This window comes from Lissotriton vulgaris, chromosome 2_1 (genome assembly GCF_964263255.1).
Source record: "Lissotriton vulgaris chromosome 2_1, aLisVul1.2, whole genome shotgun sequence".
NCBI classification, from domain to species: domain Eukaryota; kingdom Metazoa; phylum Chordata; class Amphibia; order Caudata; family Salamandridae; genus Lissotriton; species Lissotriton vulgaris.
The window spans coordinates 850,602,652-850,622,537 of NC_141687.1; the positions used below are offsets into that span (position 1 = coordinate 850,602,652).

Consider the following 19,886-nt stretch of genomic DNA (forward strand, 5'->3'; position numbering starts at 1 on the left):
AACAAGACATGTCTCAAAGAGATACATGTCTGTGAATGATTAATCACAGGAATTCAATTTCCCTAACAGTGAGTTATGAAGATTGTAATTTTTTCAATGGGATGCCCTGGATGGCATACATATGCACTTGGAGGACAACTGTAATAAGAGGGCTGAGGAGTGCTTAATAGAAGGCAGGGGACAAATCAAGTGTGTGAACTATGATCTTCAGAGGAGACTATAAATCTCATTTTAGTGGGACTGGGAGGGAAGAGGGAATTGGGAGATCCTTAGTGGAGGTGGGTGATATACTTTAACAATATGCCTCTTAAAAGCCTTTCAGAATATCAGAACATAGGTCCCTGGTCTGCAGCAGTATGCTGTTCTTTTGTTGTAGGATTTTTATGTACAAGAGCCTTGCTTTCATGTCCTTTAGATTTTACATTTCTTTACTTTCAGTGTAGCCCGGTATTGGTTCCTCGGGTTGCCCTCTCCCTTGAAATGTTCATTTTTTTGTCCCAAAGGGATGTGCTTGGCTCATCACTGCTTTGTATGTCCTGCACTAGGTCTAGTCAAAGTCAAAGCCAGGCCTATTTACTTTCTTTGTGTGTTGTGCTTGTGACTTTTGAGAAGGTCTCCTGATGAAGAAACTCTTTTCTTATGCACTGAAAAATACCATTAATTGTTCATTTCTAAAAGGTAGTATCAAAGCAAGGACTGCATGAATAGAAACGAAGAAAAATATGATATAAGGAAGAGATTTTGAAATAAAGGAAGAAATGAATGGGGAAGACAGAAAACGAGAAGTGTGTGTACTGCAAAAAGGCAATAAAGTAACAGATGAAGAAAATGGAGAGCTATAACAAAGGGATGAAGGTAATATACAAATCGAATTCAAGAAAAGAAAGATGGAGAGAAGGGGAAAGGATGAGCACACTTTCCCAAGTGAGCTGAGGAAAGAGATAAACTGCAGGATATAGTTTATGATGGAAGTGAGGAACATAGGTGTGAAAGTACTGTACAAGAGGAATGGATGAATATAAGTGCAGTTGCTGAAGGAATGGGTGGGAGACGTCTACAAGGGGGCACCAAAAAAGGAGCAAAAGATCAGGGAGAAAGAGAAAAAGACAGTTATTTTGCAAGAAAAGTTAATAAAGGAAGGACAAATTACGTTGCTCAGGAAGATAATCAGAGCTGTACATGTTTTACAAAGGAAATTGAGGAAAGATGATGAGAGAAATAGAACACTAGCTGTGATTTAATTTGTTGTCTACCTGATGTTTTAATTCATAATTATGATGACTGGCCTGTGCATCTAGTGGTAGATGTTTAGATGTTTAGCATGGAAACATAAGGGGAAGGGCTTTGGGGGTTTGGGGTAGACACAGGCCTGGAAGTGCTCAAGTGGACATATGGTTTAATTCTGCATATAGGTATGAGGTTATGGTAGATACATCCACGGATGGCTGATTGAGGTGAGGGTTGCAAATGAATGGGGGGAAGACTAGATAGACACACAGATAAATGTGGCTGGCCATGTGGCTTCCTAATGAATATATATGCCTCGGTTCTTTCGCTGGTTTTTACTGCAGACATTCAAGGGTAGATATATGGAGTGATGGATACATGTATGAGAGCAGGACCAGATTGATAAATTTGAAAACTGGATAAATATTAGAACAATTGTAGGTGGGTGTATGTCTGGTGCTTCTGTGTGTGGAGTGTGGAGATGGTTGATATGTGTGGATGAATGATTGCGTTAATGGTGGAAATGTGTGGGCGGATGCTTGATTGATAGGCGCCTGGATCCATAGGTTGACATTTGTGAGAGGATGATCAGGTTAAAGAGTGGACACAAGCTTTGGTGCCTTTAATGTGCTAGAGACCAATCCTGGGTCAGAATTGATGGGTTCAATAGAGCAACAATCACAATGTGTTTGTAAAAGTCTATAATTTGCCAGTTCAATATAGCTTTCCAAATGCTGTGCAAGCTCGGCAGGAGCATAAGCAGCGATTTGCCATCCATTAATATAAGCAAGAAGCTGGAAGCAGAGTGGAAGCTTAGTGCAGCGGGCTCCTTTTCCCTGGGCATTTGTAAGTCTGTATGCAGTCGGGGTGTCCATGCGCTCCACAACAACACTGCTGTGCCGGCCAGAGGCGAGTTAAAAACACCCTAACCTATCCCTGCATAGGCAAGCGGGCTGCTCAAGCATCCAGGCATTTGGCAGGGTTTCGCTCTGCGTGAAGCTGGCTGGGCTTTTACCTGAAGATGAGATTCCTTCTACCTCTGGCAATGGTACGAGGACATTCTCAGCTGCTGCGGGAGACAATGGTGGTGAGGTGTGAGCAATTCATCTCCAAAGTGAGCATTCATTCTATGCAGACTTATCCTCAACAGGGCAGCACTGGGTATACCAGTATTCTGATTGGATGATGACATTGAGGCCAATGGTGAGGCACAATACTCAGGGCCTTATTTATGAAGGCCTTGCGCCGCCGGTGCGTCAATTTTAACATGGGAAAAAGTGACGCACCGGTGGCGCAAGGCTTTCATAAATGAGGCCCTCGGTGTATATGCTAGTTGCTTTATGTTCTTATTGATAAACAACATTAACTGATATCACAGCACCTTTAACATCCCATGACACCAACAAAGGGGCTACTGTGCCTCATTCATCAAGTTAACACACGCAGAGCAAGCAGGGTGTAAAGAGCTCCTACTCCTGGTTTGGTGTCTGGCAAAGAAGGAAACTGAGTTGAAACAATAATGCAGTGGAGTTGTGAGGCAAAGACACAGCTGTGAAGAATACAGCACCCGTACAGGATGTAAGTCCTACAGAACCACTCTGCCAGTATGCAGAGCCTAAAACTGTTCTCATCGTGCAGGCCTGTGCTTCTTGAAATGCTCGCCCTACTTGTTATTGTTCTGCATCTGAGTCAGTCAGAAAGGCACCCATTTTAAGAGACATTTCCCACAATTTTCAGTATGTGGTAGCAGCAAGCATGGTAGATTTATTCACTGCCTCAGTGTTTATCTGCAGCTATAGGTCTATCCCTGTTTCATGGTCATCATCATAAGAGAAACAGAACAGCTCTTAAGGGTGATCGAATCTAATGTGCTGTTTGCTTAAGGTGCGTGAAAATGCTCTGAAAAGGAGTACCTTCTAGATAGACTGCAAGATGGATATTTCCATAAACAACCTGGTTCAGACTGGGAAAAGAATAATAACAAACATGTTGCACACTTATCAAATGCTTTTTCGTTGTGTGTATTTTTTAGCTAACCTTCCACACCTCCCCAGTCCACCGCATTCCTTTAATCACTCCAGTTTACATCATTACCTCACAACACCACTGATATCTCCATTTTTGTTTGTTTAATATGCAGGCAGCCCAAGTGTGGATTGTGGACCCATTGAAATTCTACTGGATACGATCGCACAAAGGAATACAGAGATGTATCTCCCCAGAATGCACTTGTGCATTTGGCAAATGCAACTAACACATGTTATTTGCTCATTACATTATCTCTGTCCATTCCAGGGAGATGTAATGCTGTATGAATACATTCAGAGAGGAAGCGAGCCAATATGATAAATCACAGGGGGATTTAGTAGTAATCTAAGTCAATTTCAAGGATTTTTTTTATTTGGAAGAATTAAAAGATTTCTCAGTGCATCCTTTGGGATCAGGGAAGCTTGGGCTGTCTGGTTCGGTGCACTTTGTGTGTAAAAGTTAAACAAATAAAAGTGGCAGCACCCGTGTGGTACTTACATGGCTTCAAACACCTGCTGAGGCACTCAGCTTCTGTATCAAATCTATTTTCATTACCGCCGCACCCACCATACCAAACCTGGGTGCAGATCCCGTGCTTGTTGTCAAAGAACCATTTAACCTGATATTCCGTGCACTGCATGCCCATGTCAAAATCCATCAAACAAGGATCTGTCAAATCTGAATTTCAAAATGGGCAAAAAGTTATAATTTATAAACGCAGCCACCATAAAAAAAAAAGAAAAAAATGTAAAGTTAAAAAAATCTACTGCTATTGTTGCATTTTTTCATGGTTTCTCACTAGTACTTCCCCTTGTATTGAGAAAATACACTTTTGTACCCACATGGCGGAGGAAGACTAGTACATATGTGAGTGCAGGAGGGTCTACGTTAGGCCACTGAAAGGCTTTGAGATTAACCGCATCGCTGCGGTGGTTATTTTTCCCCTACGCGGCTTTTTTCTAAAAGCTGCGTAAGATGACGAGCTCAGCTCGTCATCCGCACACGCCCCCCCCGTGGCTGATGAGGAGCTGAGCTCGTCATCAGCATCGAAGGGGTTGAGAAACAGTCAGCCAGTAGCGCACTACTCACCCCTCTGGGTGAGTAGTGCGCTATACAAATTCCTGAACTTGAACTTGAGTGGCCTGAAGTGCCTGACTCAGAATGAAGCCTACTCTCAGGCATGTTGGACTAACACAGCATGTGACTGTGCTTCAGCCCTATTAGTATTAATTTTCTGAGTAGCTGATAGACTAGCCATTCTGTCGTAGGGATTCTGTGTAAAGAGAACTGTGCCTGGGATTACAGAGTGCCAGTATGTAGGGACTGAGCCACCATACCACAGCAGTAGCTATGAACACCAATCCAGGGTAGCTTACCTGCCCTCATAACCATACCAGAGTGACAGGTGCGTTAGCCCCCCAGAACACACCACTGTAGTCCCCTCAGGGAACAGTGAAAAGAGACTGTCACTTTTCATTTTCTCGCTCATGCATGCCCATAATAAACAAAACAAAGACACGTGAACAGTTTACAATATTTATTGAAACTATTGTGCTCTATTATAAAACATCTGCACTGGGACTAAACTAGAAAACATATGCATGCCAACAGAGTGCAGAGCATTACAAGTAAACTATAAACAATAAGAAGCCCCACCATGTTTAATTGTATATCTGCCTCAGCCTACCTTAACTGTGGAAACACAGTGTTATATTATAGATCTCTGGGATTAGTGGCGAACCCCATACCTGCCATGCATAAATAGTTGTTCTACTGCTCAGCCGGCGCAGTTCCCTCGTCTCAGGACCTTTACTCTGCTAGAATGCCTTCGCTTATTTGGGATGCATATGTCTTCTAGTTGCAGAGCAGATGTTTTATATTAGAGCACAATAGTTTCAATAAATATTGTAAACTGTTCTTGTGTCTTTGGTTTATTGTGGAAATGCATCAGTAAGAAAACAATCTGTTTCTACTGTTCCCTGAGGGGACTAAAGTGATGCGTTCTGGGTAGCTAACTTACCTGTGATTCTGGGAAGGTTATCAGGGCAGGTAAAGCACTATGATCTAGTCTGGACTGTGGTTCATAGGTACTGATGTGGTATGCTGACTCCGTTCCTACATACTGACGTTCTGTGATCCCAGGCATAGTTCTGTGTACAGAGATTCCCTGCAACAAGTTTCTGTCATGTTCTAAAATGGCTGCTGAAAGCTGCTTTTCCATCCCAATAACCTTGCTCCATATCATCTGTCGCAGCACTATAAGCAGCAATAATGTTAGTTTGCCTCCAACTCCCATGTTTGTTTTGTCAAATTGACCCTTCCTTTGCATTGCTTACACCCGAAACCTTCAGAACACAAGGAAGTTTGAAGGGGCAGATTTACAAGCCCCTTGCAACACTTTTGCGTCACTTTTAACATGGGAAAATTGACGTAAAAATGGCACAAGGGTCTTGTAAATCTGCTCGAAGAATCTCTGCTTGGCGCCATCTTAAGGAGCACGCACATGCATTGACAGTACTCTGTGAAGTCTAGTCGATTAGATTTCTGAGGCATGGACTGGATTCTGTACCTCAAAGGTGGCAGGAGTTGGCACTCAATCGGCCTCGGCCACCTACATACATTTGTGGCAGGAATTCATTCTGTGCCTCAGACCTGCAGCCAATGTGACAACCAAGTTTGTTGAGCATAACAAAGATTGCCTTCACGGTGGTCTGATGCAGGACTCTTCCTACTTCCCGTTTTGGAGAAAAAGCACACACCAAAGGCATATTTCAGACCGTGCCAGAACGTTCAAATCAGTGAAGTATTCCAGTCTGATGATATTCTTCCCACAAATGTCAAGTGGTGAGGGGTTAGACCAATGTTAAAGATTAAACTATGTGTCGTCTTAGGACACTACAATAAACTCCTTTATCTTTAATGCCCTCTCAGTCTCAAAGAAGTTCGTACCCCGACTTATGAACAACCGCTCCCACCATTTTCCACTTGACAGTCAAACCCCTCTCCAACACCCAGCCACCCAAGTATTTCAGTTACACTGCCAGAGAGGAACTAGGCTGATCTCTGCTCTCCTCCCAGGGGCATGGTTTCCACTGGTGCAGCATGTGCAGTGACACAGACAGGGCCGGCTTGTGGCGCCCTGTGCGACATTCATTTTTGGCACCCCCACCACCATGACCTCCTACCACTGGGAAAAAGTGCCCCTCATCTCTCTAATCATACTTTATTTTTGAACATAGCACACCCCTTGAGGTCAGTGCCCCCCTCCATGGGTCAGCGCCCAGTGCGGCCACATTGGTCGCACCGCCCTAAAGCCAGTCATGGACACTGAGGCCAGAGGCCTGAGGGGCCCACTGATCTCTGACTGTTGCTGTATTGTATAATTTATACAGCTGCCAGGGGGCCCATTTCCTTCCCAGCACTAGGGCACGCTGGTTACTCTACTGTCTCCGCCACACATCTCTTCTGCACTTGCTTTCCAGGTCTTTTGTGAATAGACTCGGGTTTTTTAGGTCTCGCCTGGCGAAAACAGCGCATGCACGTGCTTCCAAAGGACAAAGATAGCTGCTCTTGCCATCTACAAAGCTAAGTATGCACGCGTAGGGACAAAAAATGCACACGCATGTGGACAGCCCGACGTCATCTTCGTGCACATGGGCACGCATTTTTTTGTCCCTACGCTCGACCCCGGGAGCAGGCGTGAGGCTTCCAGCGAGCATTGCTTGTTAATTATTGTTTATTGCTTGCATCGCAAGGATGTCCGCTTGATATCCTGAAGCATAGGGCACAGGCTGGCTGCACAGGGCAAATCTCCATTATCCACACACAGCAGTGACAACACTGCAATGTTTTGTTGTAAACAATAGGTCATTAGATGCAGCAACAGTAAAAATCTCTCTCTGTCACATGCTACACACACTCTCTCTCACACACACACACACACACACACAAACATGCGTGTGAACACACACCTTCTCACCTTCTCTCTCTCTCTGCCACACGCTACACCCACTCTCTCTCTCTCTCTCTCTCTCTCTCTCTCTCTCTCTCTCTCTCTCTCTCTCACACACCACATGTGCACACTTTTTCTCACTTTCCCTCTCTCTCTCTCTCTCTCTCTCTCCCTCTCTCTCTCTATCTCTCTCTCTCTGTCACACACCACACAAATATGCGTGCACACATGCTCTCTCACAGGAACACAGACTGGCCTTTTATGCGTGCCGGTCACTAACCGTGGCAGCCCTTGTGACAAGGGGCAAGAAGCACGGGACAAAGCAGAGGTAGGGCAAGGCTACTGCAGAGGCGCGGGCAAACAGCACAGGGTGGGAGAGAGACAGACATAGTGACCAATCACCGGGCAGCCTGGGACAGGGCAGGAGCTGTGAATATGCAGAACAGCACACACATACACACAGAGGGGAATGTGGTCAGAGGAGGCACAGGGCATCATGAGGGAGCATGGAGGGCGACAGACACGGAGCCAGGAGCTGGGGAGTAGCCAACAAATAAAGTGCCCTCCCCACACACTTTGACCTGTATGCCAAACGACACTGATGCAGCATGTGCGGCAAAAGAGGTCAGCAGTCATGTTTGGCTTCTCCCTTCTGTGGTAATTCTGAAGTATGAACATTCCCTTCTTCCTTCTCTTTCTGCCTATTTTCCTTCCTTCTTTATACCATTTCTGTATTTTTTGCTTCTGTAGTTCGTTCTGTGTTTTAACAGTCACACACCCTTCTCTTTTCCTTCTCATGTAGCCGTCCAAATTCCTTCTCTCCACCCATGCATTTTTCCTTCTTTTCCCCCCTTATCCATCCACCCATTTTTTTGACGACCAGTCGATGCATCCTTCATTCTCCAATCCAGTCATCTATCCATCCCTACATCCTTCCTTCCGTTGTCTTTCCTTCCTTCCTTCTTTTCATCACTCCATTCATGTTTTTCTCCATCCATCCATCCATCTATCCACCCACTGCTACCCATACACTCTGACATCCATCAATCCACCCACTCTACCATCCATCAATCCACCCACCTTACCATCCATCAATCCACTCCTTCATCCATCCATTCACCTATACACCCATCCATCCACCCTCCCTTTCACTCATACACACTCTCCCTTTCTCTTCCATTCTTCCATGCATCCTTTCACTCCTTCATCATCCATCCATCCACTCTGCCATCCATCCATCCATCTATCCATTTCACTCATACACCCTCACTCCCTTTCACTATTCTATTCTTACATCTATCCTTTCACTCATTCATCCCTTCACTCATACACCCTCTCTTCCTTTCAAACTTTCATTCTTACACCCATCCTTTCTCTCATTCATCCATGTATCCATCCATCCATTCTTTCTTCCCTCCATCTTCTTTCCTTCCTTCTTTCTATCACTCCATCCATGCAGCCATCTTTTCCTCAATACATCGATTAATGTATCTATCCTTCCATCCATCCTAGTTGCCATACTTCCATTTCTGAATCCATCCTTCATCTATCCGCCCCTCATACTCTTCATCCATCCATCCCCCTATCCATTCCTGCCTCCCTTATGCCCACTGCAGGTGTTGGCACTTATGAGCTTCTGATCAAAGGAACCATAAACATCAAATTAAATGTTTCACCTTACAGAGAACTGCCCAGTAGCATCCACCACCACTCAAGCTGCTACAGTAGAGGGGGTGGGGGTCTATGACACCCCTGGTCAGAAGCTGTAATTGGACAGAGGTCACGGAGAAGGTGGATGTCCACGGGCAAAGCACTGCTTCTCTGTGGTGCATGGCACCAGTCCTGTGGTTCATGGCACTAGCCTTCTGTGGTGCATGGCATGTGCGGTTCATGGCATTAGCTGTGTCTGGTGCATGGCAATAGTTATGTGTGGTGCACGGCATCAGCCCTCGGTGGTGCCTTTAATTAGCCCTGTGCGGTGCATGGCATTAGCACTCTGTGGTGCACAGCATAGCGCCTTTGATTAAGTTAAAGCCATTTGCTTTGCTAATGGTTTGTATAGCAAAGCAAATGGCTTTAACTTAATGAAAGGCAAGACCTATTGCATTTATAATGCTTGTTTGTTTGGTTTTTTTCTTTAAAGCGAACAGGGGTCGGTAGGCAGACCTTAAACTTCCTGCTTACAAACTCCATTACCACAGAAGTACACAGACGTCTAGAATGACGGATGTTTATGACATCAAGTGCATGCATTCAGAACTCTGCTTATACATCCCTGAGCTGGTAGGACCACACAGAAATAACAGCAGCCAGCTGCATGGGCTGTGCTGAGGCGACTGCCACATTCCTCCCTCCGGCTCCAGTGTTTGTGTTTCAGGGACAAGCCTCCACAGCCCTGCCTCAAAAGCTGGCCCTCCATATCCTCAAGTTTCCTTATATGGGAAGGCTGAACGGGGGCTCCCTCTTGTCCATAAGGACTCACTCTACTGAATAAACGCCCTTCATTTACTCTTTGGCTGTAACAAAACAGAAAGGACAACTCGTCTACAAGGCACGCGTAGCTTGATCACATAACTGAGTAGTGCTCTTTCAATCTATCTAATGAGGAAGGAAGACTGAGTTAGTCCCACCAGGACTCAATCCCAATCCTATAATCTGCAGGTTGCACACTTGTCTCTGCAGTTGAACCAGTAAGACAAGCAGCAATGCTGCAAAGTGTTTGAAGTCCTTGTTTTTATGCAGCTCATGCTAGCCTCTTTTGTTTGTACCACAGTAAATAAAAAGGGATGCTATTCTTCATCTCAGTTATATTGCTTTTTTGACTCCAGGTGGGCAAGTTGATCTGGCCCTGAAGGGATTTGAACCAGAGGAAGGGTGGACACAGAACACAGCGACCAGCACTTTACTCTCCTAGTTATCTTATCAGGGTGAAAAGGGACAGTGAATACTACTGGTTTATTGATAGGTAGAGCTTACCGTAATGAGCCAGGCTGTCCAATTCTACCTCATAAACCGCCAGCGAGGAATCAGAGGCTTTGAGATAAAGCAGTAATCAAGATTCAGTGGTGCCGCGGGCCTCTGGGCCCTGGTGCCACTGCACCTGCTGCACCAATGAAAGCTACACCCCTGGGTGCCCAAGAGGTATTTCACACCAAGTGGGTAGTTCGGTTCGGTTCGCAGTTATGTTTCTACAAATACCCAACAAAACATCGTTCAGCCTGTTTTATGTAAACTTAATCAAGATAAACTTAATGCTAGTCAAGGATCAGGCTCGTCCAGGCGGACAGGTTTGACTATCTAAAAATTCAAACAAAATAAAATATCTCCCCATCTAACATAATGCTGCTGTAGTACTGCTTCAAATCCATGCCATGAGAATCTGAATCCAACTCAACACCCAGACACCCCCCTTAATCCCTGCTCAGCCCATTACTGCACGCATCACACTAGCAGAACCTTTCCACCCTCCCTGGAAGGGCAAACTCAAACATCCCCCAGTTCAAGTACCCTCTAAACCTGACCAAGCAAGGTTGTTGTAATGACACAAGCCTGAAAAAATCACGAACATACAAGATAAGACTGCCCGCATGGATTCAACACACTACATCCCAGAAATCGATTTATACTGGCAAGCAAGAGTACCTTTCCGGTAAATCACCAGAGCCTATGAATAGCTCACATTAACTCTTCCTAGTGGCACAAAAAATAAATTACAGGTGCAGGAGCCCTGCGCCCTTACAGTACCCAGGGCCATTCCTGGGCACTGTAAGTGCAGTGATGCCATTAAGAGTATATGGTGCTGGGAGGTTGTCATTACGAACTCCACAGCACCATAATGGCTACACTGAAGACTGACAAGTTTGATATCAAACTTCTAAGCAAACTTAAACCCACATTGATGCCAGTGTGGGATTTAATGTAAAATGCACTACAGAGGGTGATTCTTCAGGTGCGACCACCACTTCGAGCGGTAAGTTGGGATCTTGGAGAAGAGGCTGGTACCCCAAAGGGGGCTGCAGGGAACCGGGTGCAGGGGTGTCTTCGAGTGTCGGGAATCTTACCATCCGTTGGTCAGACTTCAGCTCACAGAGGCAGAATGCCTTTGAAGCTTCCCCCTGCCCATCTTGGGGGAGGTGTCCTAGCACCACGCCCAGGATGTGCATTGTTGCAGGCCCAGGAGAGCGGGGGACTCTCCAACCAGGGGTCCAGCAACATGTCTGCTGTATGGCAGCCTCTGCAGCCACTCAGACCAGACGTGGATTGTAGGTTAGGTTTTCAGGGGGCATCCCTAAGATGTCCTATGGTGCATTTTACATTAAATCCCACACTGGCACCAGTGCGGGGTAATAATGTGCTGAGAAGTTTGGTACCAAACTTGTCAGTCTTTAGTGTAGCCATTATGGTGCTGTGGAGTTCGTAATGACAACCTCCCAGCACCATATACTCTTAATGGCATCACTGCACTTACAGTGCCCAGAAATGGCTCTAGGTACTGTAGGGGCACATGGCTCATGCACCTGTGCCCACACCACTGGCATAGGGCACCCAGCTAGAGGGGTGACTGAAGTATGCCTGGGCAGTGGGGTTGTGGGCATGGCACACAGGGATGTGTGCCATGTCGACTCTCTGTTTAGGTCTGTACTTAGACACTCAGCCTGCAAAGGCAGGGTGGGGGTGTCAGGGTACAGGGCCCCTAAGGGTGGCACAATAAGTGCGGCAGCCCTTAGGGGTCTTCTCTGGTCACCAGGCCCTGGGCACCTAAGGTACCATTTATTAGGGGCTGATAGGTGGCAGGAGATGCCAATTGGGTTTTGTTTCAATACAGTTTTAGGGAAGGAACACAGACCCTGGGTACCTGGTTGTCAGGAGCCCAGAGCACACTCAGTCAAAGCACATCAGCATGTCAGCAAAAAGTGGGGGCATACAAATGCAAGAAAGATGGCACTTTTTCACACCGGTTCCATTGTTCCCTCAAATGAGTCAGGGTATCTGGTGAATTATTAATCAATTCATAATAAAAACAAAGCTGGTCAGTCAAGGAACCTAAGGAGTACTAACACTCTACTTCTCATCCCGCCAAAAACTCACAAACATAAAGCTTCATCACGCGCCCTCTCTGGAAATGCGCCCAAAATCTGGAACTCCATCCCAATTCATATCAGGACTAACCCCTCCTTTCCAAAATTTAAAAGCCAGCTCAGAGAACTTTTCCTCAACCGATCTCTTCCGAATAGATAGCTGACGCTGTACATCGAATCCCGCACACTGCAGTATACAAACACTCTGTTAAGAGGGCTGATACCTCTCGTCCCTCTCTGGTGCTCCCCGCACCGATCTAGATCTATCACGAATCATGGAGTCTATCGGCTACTCTCTGTGTTTGAAGTGTACTCGTCTAACATCCCTATGCTTCATCTGCTTCTCTTTGTGTTTGAACCATGCTCGTCACAAATCACTATGCTCTACTACTGTCACTTCTTATGTTTGATTGCATCTTTGATACGTGTTGCATAGCACTCTGATACCCTTGGGTCTGGCTAGCGCTATATAAAACTCCTAAATAAATAATAAGAAAAAATAATAGGTTAGGGAGATGGGTTTATTCTTGAGGGCCCTCCACTGTACATGACTAATCTGCAAATACCGATAAGGTTCAGTATGTGCTAGCTAGGGTAGGTCTGGGAACGGGACCACTCCTCCCCACCTCCAAAGGTCCCCCAATGTAGATAGTCATATCAGGTCCCATTTATCAAACCCTTTGTATGTAGCTAGTCTCTAATCATCCTACACCTCCAACCCAATGCACACATGGTTGTCTGCTAGAGGACAAGCGCAGCTGTAGTAGGCACTGGGAAGGGCTTGGTGCGCTCCTTTCCATAAATAGCTCTTAGAAAGCCCCTCAGGTACATATTCAGTCGATCCATTCGACAGTTGGTTTCTCCTCTTGAAGGTGCACCCACTGGTTGATGGTGATGAGCTGCATCACCCAGTAATACTTTTGAATATCAGGCAGAGCATTTCTGCCATCGTACCAGGCCCTGGCAGCTTTTTAAGCAATATTCTAGCAAGGCCTCCGTCCCACAGCAGGGTACGAATTTTACTTTCAATCAGCTGAAAGTAGGATGGTGGGACTGGGTAGGGCATGTTTTGGAGTGCAGAAAGAAAATGGGAGAGTGCCATCATTTTGAATAAGGCTGCTTTACCCAGTAATGATAGCAGCAGGGCCCTCCAATGTTGAATGTCTCTCAAGAGGTGGGAAAGTGGCAGCACCAAATTTTGAGTATGGAAGGCGTTTGGGTCTCTAGTAATGTAGATCCCCAGATAGCGGAATCCCTTGGCAGCAATATGGGCAGTACAGTCAGTAGATAGTTTTGGTCCGGGTCCATGTAGGGGATAGATCAGGGATTTACTCCAGTTAATAGTGTATCCCGACTAGCGACTGAACAGTGTTTATGCATTATTACTCCAGTAGTGGAGCTTTCATAGATTCACATGCCTGAATCATTTCCCGTCTCCGAGACGGGAGTCTCCGGTATATAAAAAAGCAATGCTTAGATAGATAGCAAACTGAAAAGAGGCCTACGCCTATTTCCCTTTTGAAACCCATAACCTTCGTTATGTAAAAGAGACCAAAATTGTCCCTGAACCAATCAGAATCCCTCACCCTCTAGAACACTCCTGAGAGAACCTTTTGCCCCTCAGATTTTCTACTGCACGTTGTGCTAGGGAGTCTCCTTTGAGCTTTGCTCAAAACCTACTCTTTCTACTTGATAATGAGAACTTTGTTCTGTGAATTTCATCTGAACATATATTCTTCATTGCTAGAACTGTCTGATAGGACATGCTTGCTAGACCAACAGCTGTATGACAGAGAAGTAATTATGGTCAAACTACTTAACAAAGCAGGTTTTACAGCAATCCAAATAACCATCTGATTTCTGGTACAAAAACTTTATTAAGCCTCATATTCAATCAATATACCGATCTGATGTGGCACTATTACTGTCAAAATAAATGGTTGAGCATATTACAAACTCAAATATTTATGCTACAGTTAAAATACAAATCCATGTAGTCAACACAGTTACAGGATACAGAAGAGACCTTGTTATTGAAGTTCAGTATTTTTTAAGTTACTTCATCCTATGTAATTATCAAAAAAGGTAATAAGTAACCTCTTTAACCCATTGCAGATCATATTCCAAAAGTAGAAGACAAAACAATAGTCCCTGTCTCAAAATATCATCTTTGAAAAAATTCCTTGGCTGTCCTCCTTGATATTTTTAGCATGTGTAAGCCATCATTGTTTCTCACAATTCCGGATTCAGCTGTAACAGAAGTGAATGACTGAAAAAGAAAACTGAGGTATGTTGTAACTCCACATGTGGTTTTACCATACCATCAGGGTTTTCCGAGGGCATGTTCACCATGTAAAACCTGGCAACATTTATCTCAGAAATCTATTCAGAATTTTGAAATTACACATGGAAACACTAACTTTCTGTGGTAATTCTCTAATCTTCAAGGGACAACTTTGAATAATATGTAATACGAAACTATGAAATTATTTCACCCAATGATATCAGGAGATTCCAGTCAGGTCCTACTACATAGAACCTTTGACCACTACAAACCCATCCTGGCATCAACCATGACTGCAAGAACCCATCTGAAGGAATAATATTCCATAGTGAAAAAATGTAAACTATAAACAATACTTTCCTATGACTGTATTCAAATCTCTTCCATATCCTTTTTGGAAGGCCGTGTATATTACATATCAGTCTAGGGCAGGACAGATTAACTGTAAACTCTTTATTTATCTGTATAATGTTATCAAATAATCTTTATGCTTCCTTTTATATAAAGGAAACAACTTCTGTTGGTTGAGTTTAGCTAATTCATAACTCAATTCTCCGGTGTCTGTAACGACTTTAGTCATCTATCTTAAATATTTATCCCTTCCCATATCATTTTTTATATCTAACACCCCAAACTTTAAACAGTTTTATTAACAAACGTGCAAAGTTATCGGAGCAAAGTCACATGCAGATCCTGATCAATGGCTTTTGTGCCTGTGTCTCACAGAGTCCCCTGCCTTTTCTACATTTATGCCCTGGCATCCTTCTGGCCCTCATATGTGCATTTAGTGAGAGTGTCTGCTATTTAGCATCAATGTAAAACTATTTCCTTGCAACTTTTAAACAGAATGTGTGTTGCTGATTTTTTTCACTTCAAACATGTTAAAAGGGAGAAAAAGTAGAATTTAAATGTGGAAATCTGTGTGCAGAAACTTTTTCAAAAACGGGTAATCATTTTGTGAAAATTGCAAGAATTTCCCAGGAGAAAATATTTGCAACTTTACAGATCTATCTATATATATATATCGAAGGGCTTTCTGAACTCCTTTCTTTCTTGGGTCTTACTTTCCATAATGTGCTCTTCAGGCACACTCAGATCCCATCCTATCAAGAGTGAATGCATCACCATGCATCTATCATATTAAACTAATCTGTCTCTGGCCAGTCAAAATGTTTCAAGATCCTTTCGCAAAATAAGTTTGACCCTTTCAATCAGTTTTGTAACATTAGTATCAAGGACGCTAAGAAGGGCTGTTAAGTTTGCTTATTGATTGCCAAAGGAAAGGGCAACTCCTCCCAGCAATAACCCCGGGGCCACCCTTCACTTAAATATACATATGAAAGGTGTGTAGTGTCTATTTAAGATGGTCCCAGTTGGGAGGGGAAAAACACACCATTTGAAAAACACTCCTTAGTAATCTTATTGGTCTAGATTGAAAATGTAAAGTAATTCAGAAGCAGATAAGCTAACCACCAAGCTCTCAGTGATATAAGATAAGAGGAGGAACCAAGCAAGAAATCCAGTAGAAGATCTGATATTAAAATCAACTACAAAGGAGCAAAGACCAAGAACAAAAACAATAGCAAGTTGGCAATGAACATGAGGAAACATAAGAGAATGGTTGCATTGCAATGCATCCATTACTGGTTAAAATCTCCTTTGTATATTATTCAAACCGAAACTGACATCACACCAAAAAAGTTAACCTCATCTTGGATTGGGACCCTCAAACACAATTCTTTGATCAGACCAACATCTCGGAAACGGTAATTTATAAGGCTCATCTATACCACATTACCATTAACTTATCTGCTGACCCTTCAAGGTTATCACAACCATAGAAGCACCAGGGCAGTGCAGGCTGATCGGATATCGACTTACACTCTGAATGCAGTGTCCTGCAACATGCCGCCAGACTGTGTGTCTTTCCCTGAGCACTCATAGCTTCCGGTAAGACTTTGGTGTGAATGTAACAACCAGTACTGATCTTAATATTGCTTTCTTATGTTGTTCTCTGAATCCTTTTTGAATGTGTTAACAGCTTTGGACCAAATACATGGTATTACGTAACACAAAAATAGCACAACATACCATTTAAAAGTTGTACTATTATCTGGGGCCATATTCGCATTCCAACCAACTGTTAAATACTTTGCCTTATTGCTAATTAACTTTCATTTCTTGTAATTCACACATCGTTACTGTGTGGTGCTGTATTCATTGTTTTTGCAAAGTCTCATTATAGATAACATACCTCGTTTCATGATTACATATTTTGGTTACCTTCTTTAGCAACTCATCAGGTTAGTTTGGCAGAACATAATGGGGCCGATTAGGATGTGGCCCTGACTGATGGTCGGAGCCTTCCTGGCCGCATTGTAATGGGCTGCTCGGTTTACTTTCCGACTGCTGCATTTTCATCCTGGCTGTCGGAAAGTAAACCGGCCAGTCATTCTGGCTAGCTTACAACGGGCTCATGTTGCCCGTTGGCCAGTCGGAGGCAGCTCATAATCCCAAAGTGCGGGCCTTTCCGCCCTTGGGATTACGATGCACGGTTTCCAACATGGTTTCTATGCCTGCCTGTCTGAAAATGAAACCATGTCGGAAAGGATGTATGGGGTCCCCCAGCAGGGCCCCCTTGTGTCTGCGGCCTTCGATTGGGGGCCTAGAGGTCACCATGTTAATCCCTGCACCCCTTGGCAGGCACCTTGTGCCTGCCACAGGGTGCAAGGATGAACAACACCTCCCATTTCTCAATGGGAGCTTGAGTTACGGCCGTAACACAAGCACCCATTGAGAAATGGGAGTATGCAACCGAACAGTGTTCGGTCACATTGTAATAAGGCAGTCGGGACTGCCGACCTGAGGTCGGTCCCAGGACCGAGACGGAGTAGGCCTGTCACAAGTCCGCCCAACATCCTAATCAGGCTCATTAGCTCTAAATTAATGCTGATTCATAGTCGTCTAAATGATTCCATCATCTGTCCTAAAAAAGATCCCAAAGTAACTGGCATCTAGTTGCCAGCTTCTTGCATAAAGACATATCACCTGAATTCCCCACGGGCCTTTACGTACCCCGCAGGACCTGATTCCTCATCATACTACGAGAATATTGACTCCTAAATATTGTGCTACAAAAATATTGTAGCAAGAAGGTTTGATATAAACATATTGTAAAGGTCAGTTTATATTGATAAAAATATATTTAATATACATTACTCCTTATATTTTTACCTTGACATTTTATATATCTTGAAGTTATGTAGATCTGGTGTTTAATTATAAATCTATACGCACCCATACATATTTACTGTCACAATATTTGTTGTTGATATTCTGTCTCGGATATTTTTTTAACACATTATTTATGTGCACAATATTCAGATTATTCAATGTTAAATAAAGCAGTTATACTACTTAAGCATCCTTAGGTGAATGCCACTTGGCCGCTGTGTTTAGCTTTAATTGCTTATTACCCATATATATTTACCTTCACAATATTTTTTTGTTGGCATTCTGATTCAGATATGTTTGTACCACAATATTGTTGTGCTCAATATTCTGACGTACAACTGATTCTTCACTTTCTTCACATTAAGGAAGAATACTGAAGCACCTTTGGGTGAGTGTCATCCTAGCCATCGAGGTTTAACTTCAATTGCTTCCTACAGTTTCTTTACTTTAGCTTCAGTAAGCAAAATCTCATCTGTAATATATCTAGATATCAGCCTAGCACATTCCATATCAGGTGATATATTCATGACTCCTTACCAAAGTTTGCATCTTTACAATCAATGTAAGTATTTTGAATAGATTTTCATTTAAAGGCATTAGAGCCAAAATATCTGCATTTTGGGTATATGATCTTCAAGTAGGTATTATTTTCTTTGAATTTTTTTGATCACATGTCAACTTTCAGTACCAATGTAGCAAACTCTTCTTATCAACTTATGTCTTACATTTATTAAACGTTATTGTTTGAACTAAACGTAATGGGCATATATTATTTGTATTCATGCTGCCCTGAAGTACATGCTTTGGTCCTCTTGATCTATTTTACAAACAGTAGGAGTCTGCATCTAAACTTCTAAACTTGAATGTCTAGTTTAGCAAAGCCAGAATCCAAATGAATCAGGAGTATGTCAATATTTTGTTCAATCCTTTAAACAGTGGTAATCTAGCCTGCCCTGGAATTGGGATCTTCCATGGTCGGCCAGTGTTGCTAAAAGTGTGGAAGAGCTGGGCGTGGGCAAGTACATTTCAATGACTCTATTCAACGTCAGCAGCCTGTGTTATTCTTGGGACTTTAGGGAATTGCTCTCCTTGAGGAGCATCTTGGTGCTGGAGAACAGAGCCAGTCATCATTAAAAGTGGTGTTAACTTGAGCTATTATTTATAAAGTCAGCTATTGAAGGCTTGGTGGAATGAAAGTGGTTAGACTCTTGCCATAGAGTGCCTATTAAGAAATCCCAAATGACACTTGCCCGACCAAAGTGGTCCTTTTGTTTGATGGGATTTCGAGAAGACAGAGATTGCAAGAGTGAAGGGAATGGTCAGAAGAATTTCCAAAATAAAAGACCCTTTAGCACAAAAACCCCAGAGTATCATGCATACATATTTAAACCACAGGCCACCTCTGTCTTACATCTTTTATAATCACAGTTACTGACTCTTGTGGGGCCATTTCGTTAGTATATTTCGCAAGGCACAATGATGCTGAGGGAATAGCATTACCTTTGCGAGGGATGCTCAAATACGACTTTTGCAGAATAGTACTACATCCCATGAAGGTTATGCCAACTGTGGAAAATAAAATACTCAACACCCTTTCTCACCTGTTTCGGGGTTTTCTTGCGGCTCAGTGTTCACCATGAGGTTTGCGCTAGCAGATGCCACAGACTGGGCTGGGGAGGGTTCTGTAAACAGCACAGAAAAAATGCGTCACACCAACTTCCGATTCACAAAAAAATAGCAAAAGAAAAGAAACAATTGTTGAATTGCTTCCACCAAAGAGGTAAAAACAAAACCTTAGATGTCTGGAATACTCCACCCCTTGATACTTAATGATAAACTAAACATCATATCAAGATGAAAGGAAGGAAAGAAGACAAGTTTGAAAAATGAGACAGGGAAAAAAACGTGTTTTAGTCACGACAGTAATGAATATGAACATAGATGCAGTGTTTTGAATGACCTGGATATTGTTTTCTCTGAAGCCTACAGACACACCAATGCATGATCTGGATAAAGTAATGTCTGCGAACAAGATATCATTCTCTAAGTGACACGGACCCATACTCTTTGAAAGGTTCTCTAT

At 43.5% G+C, this 19,886-nt stretch overlaps 1 protein-coding gene across 1 annotated transcript in view; it reads right to left on the reverse strand.

Moving 5' to 3' along the window:
• COL6A3 (collagen type VI alpha 3 chain) overlaps window positions 1–19,886 on the reverse strand; it is a 237,613-nt gene that overhangs the window by 26,450 nt on the left and 191,277 nt on the right. The window contains exons 43-45 of the mRNA XM_086956302.1: window positions 19,405–19,485; window positions 3,754–3,933; window positions 2,243–2,296 (exon numbers count right to left, since the gene is read on the reverse strand). Coding sequence (XP_086812428.1) covers window positions 2,243–2,296; window positions 3,754–3,933; window positions 19,405–19,485 — 315 coding nt within the window. The remainder of the gene's footprint in view (window positions 1–2,242; window positions 2,297–3,753; window positions 3,934–19,404; window positions 19,486–19,886) is intronic.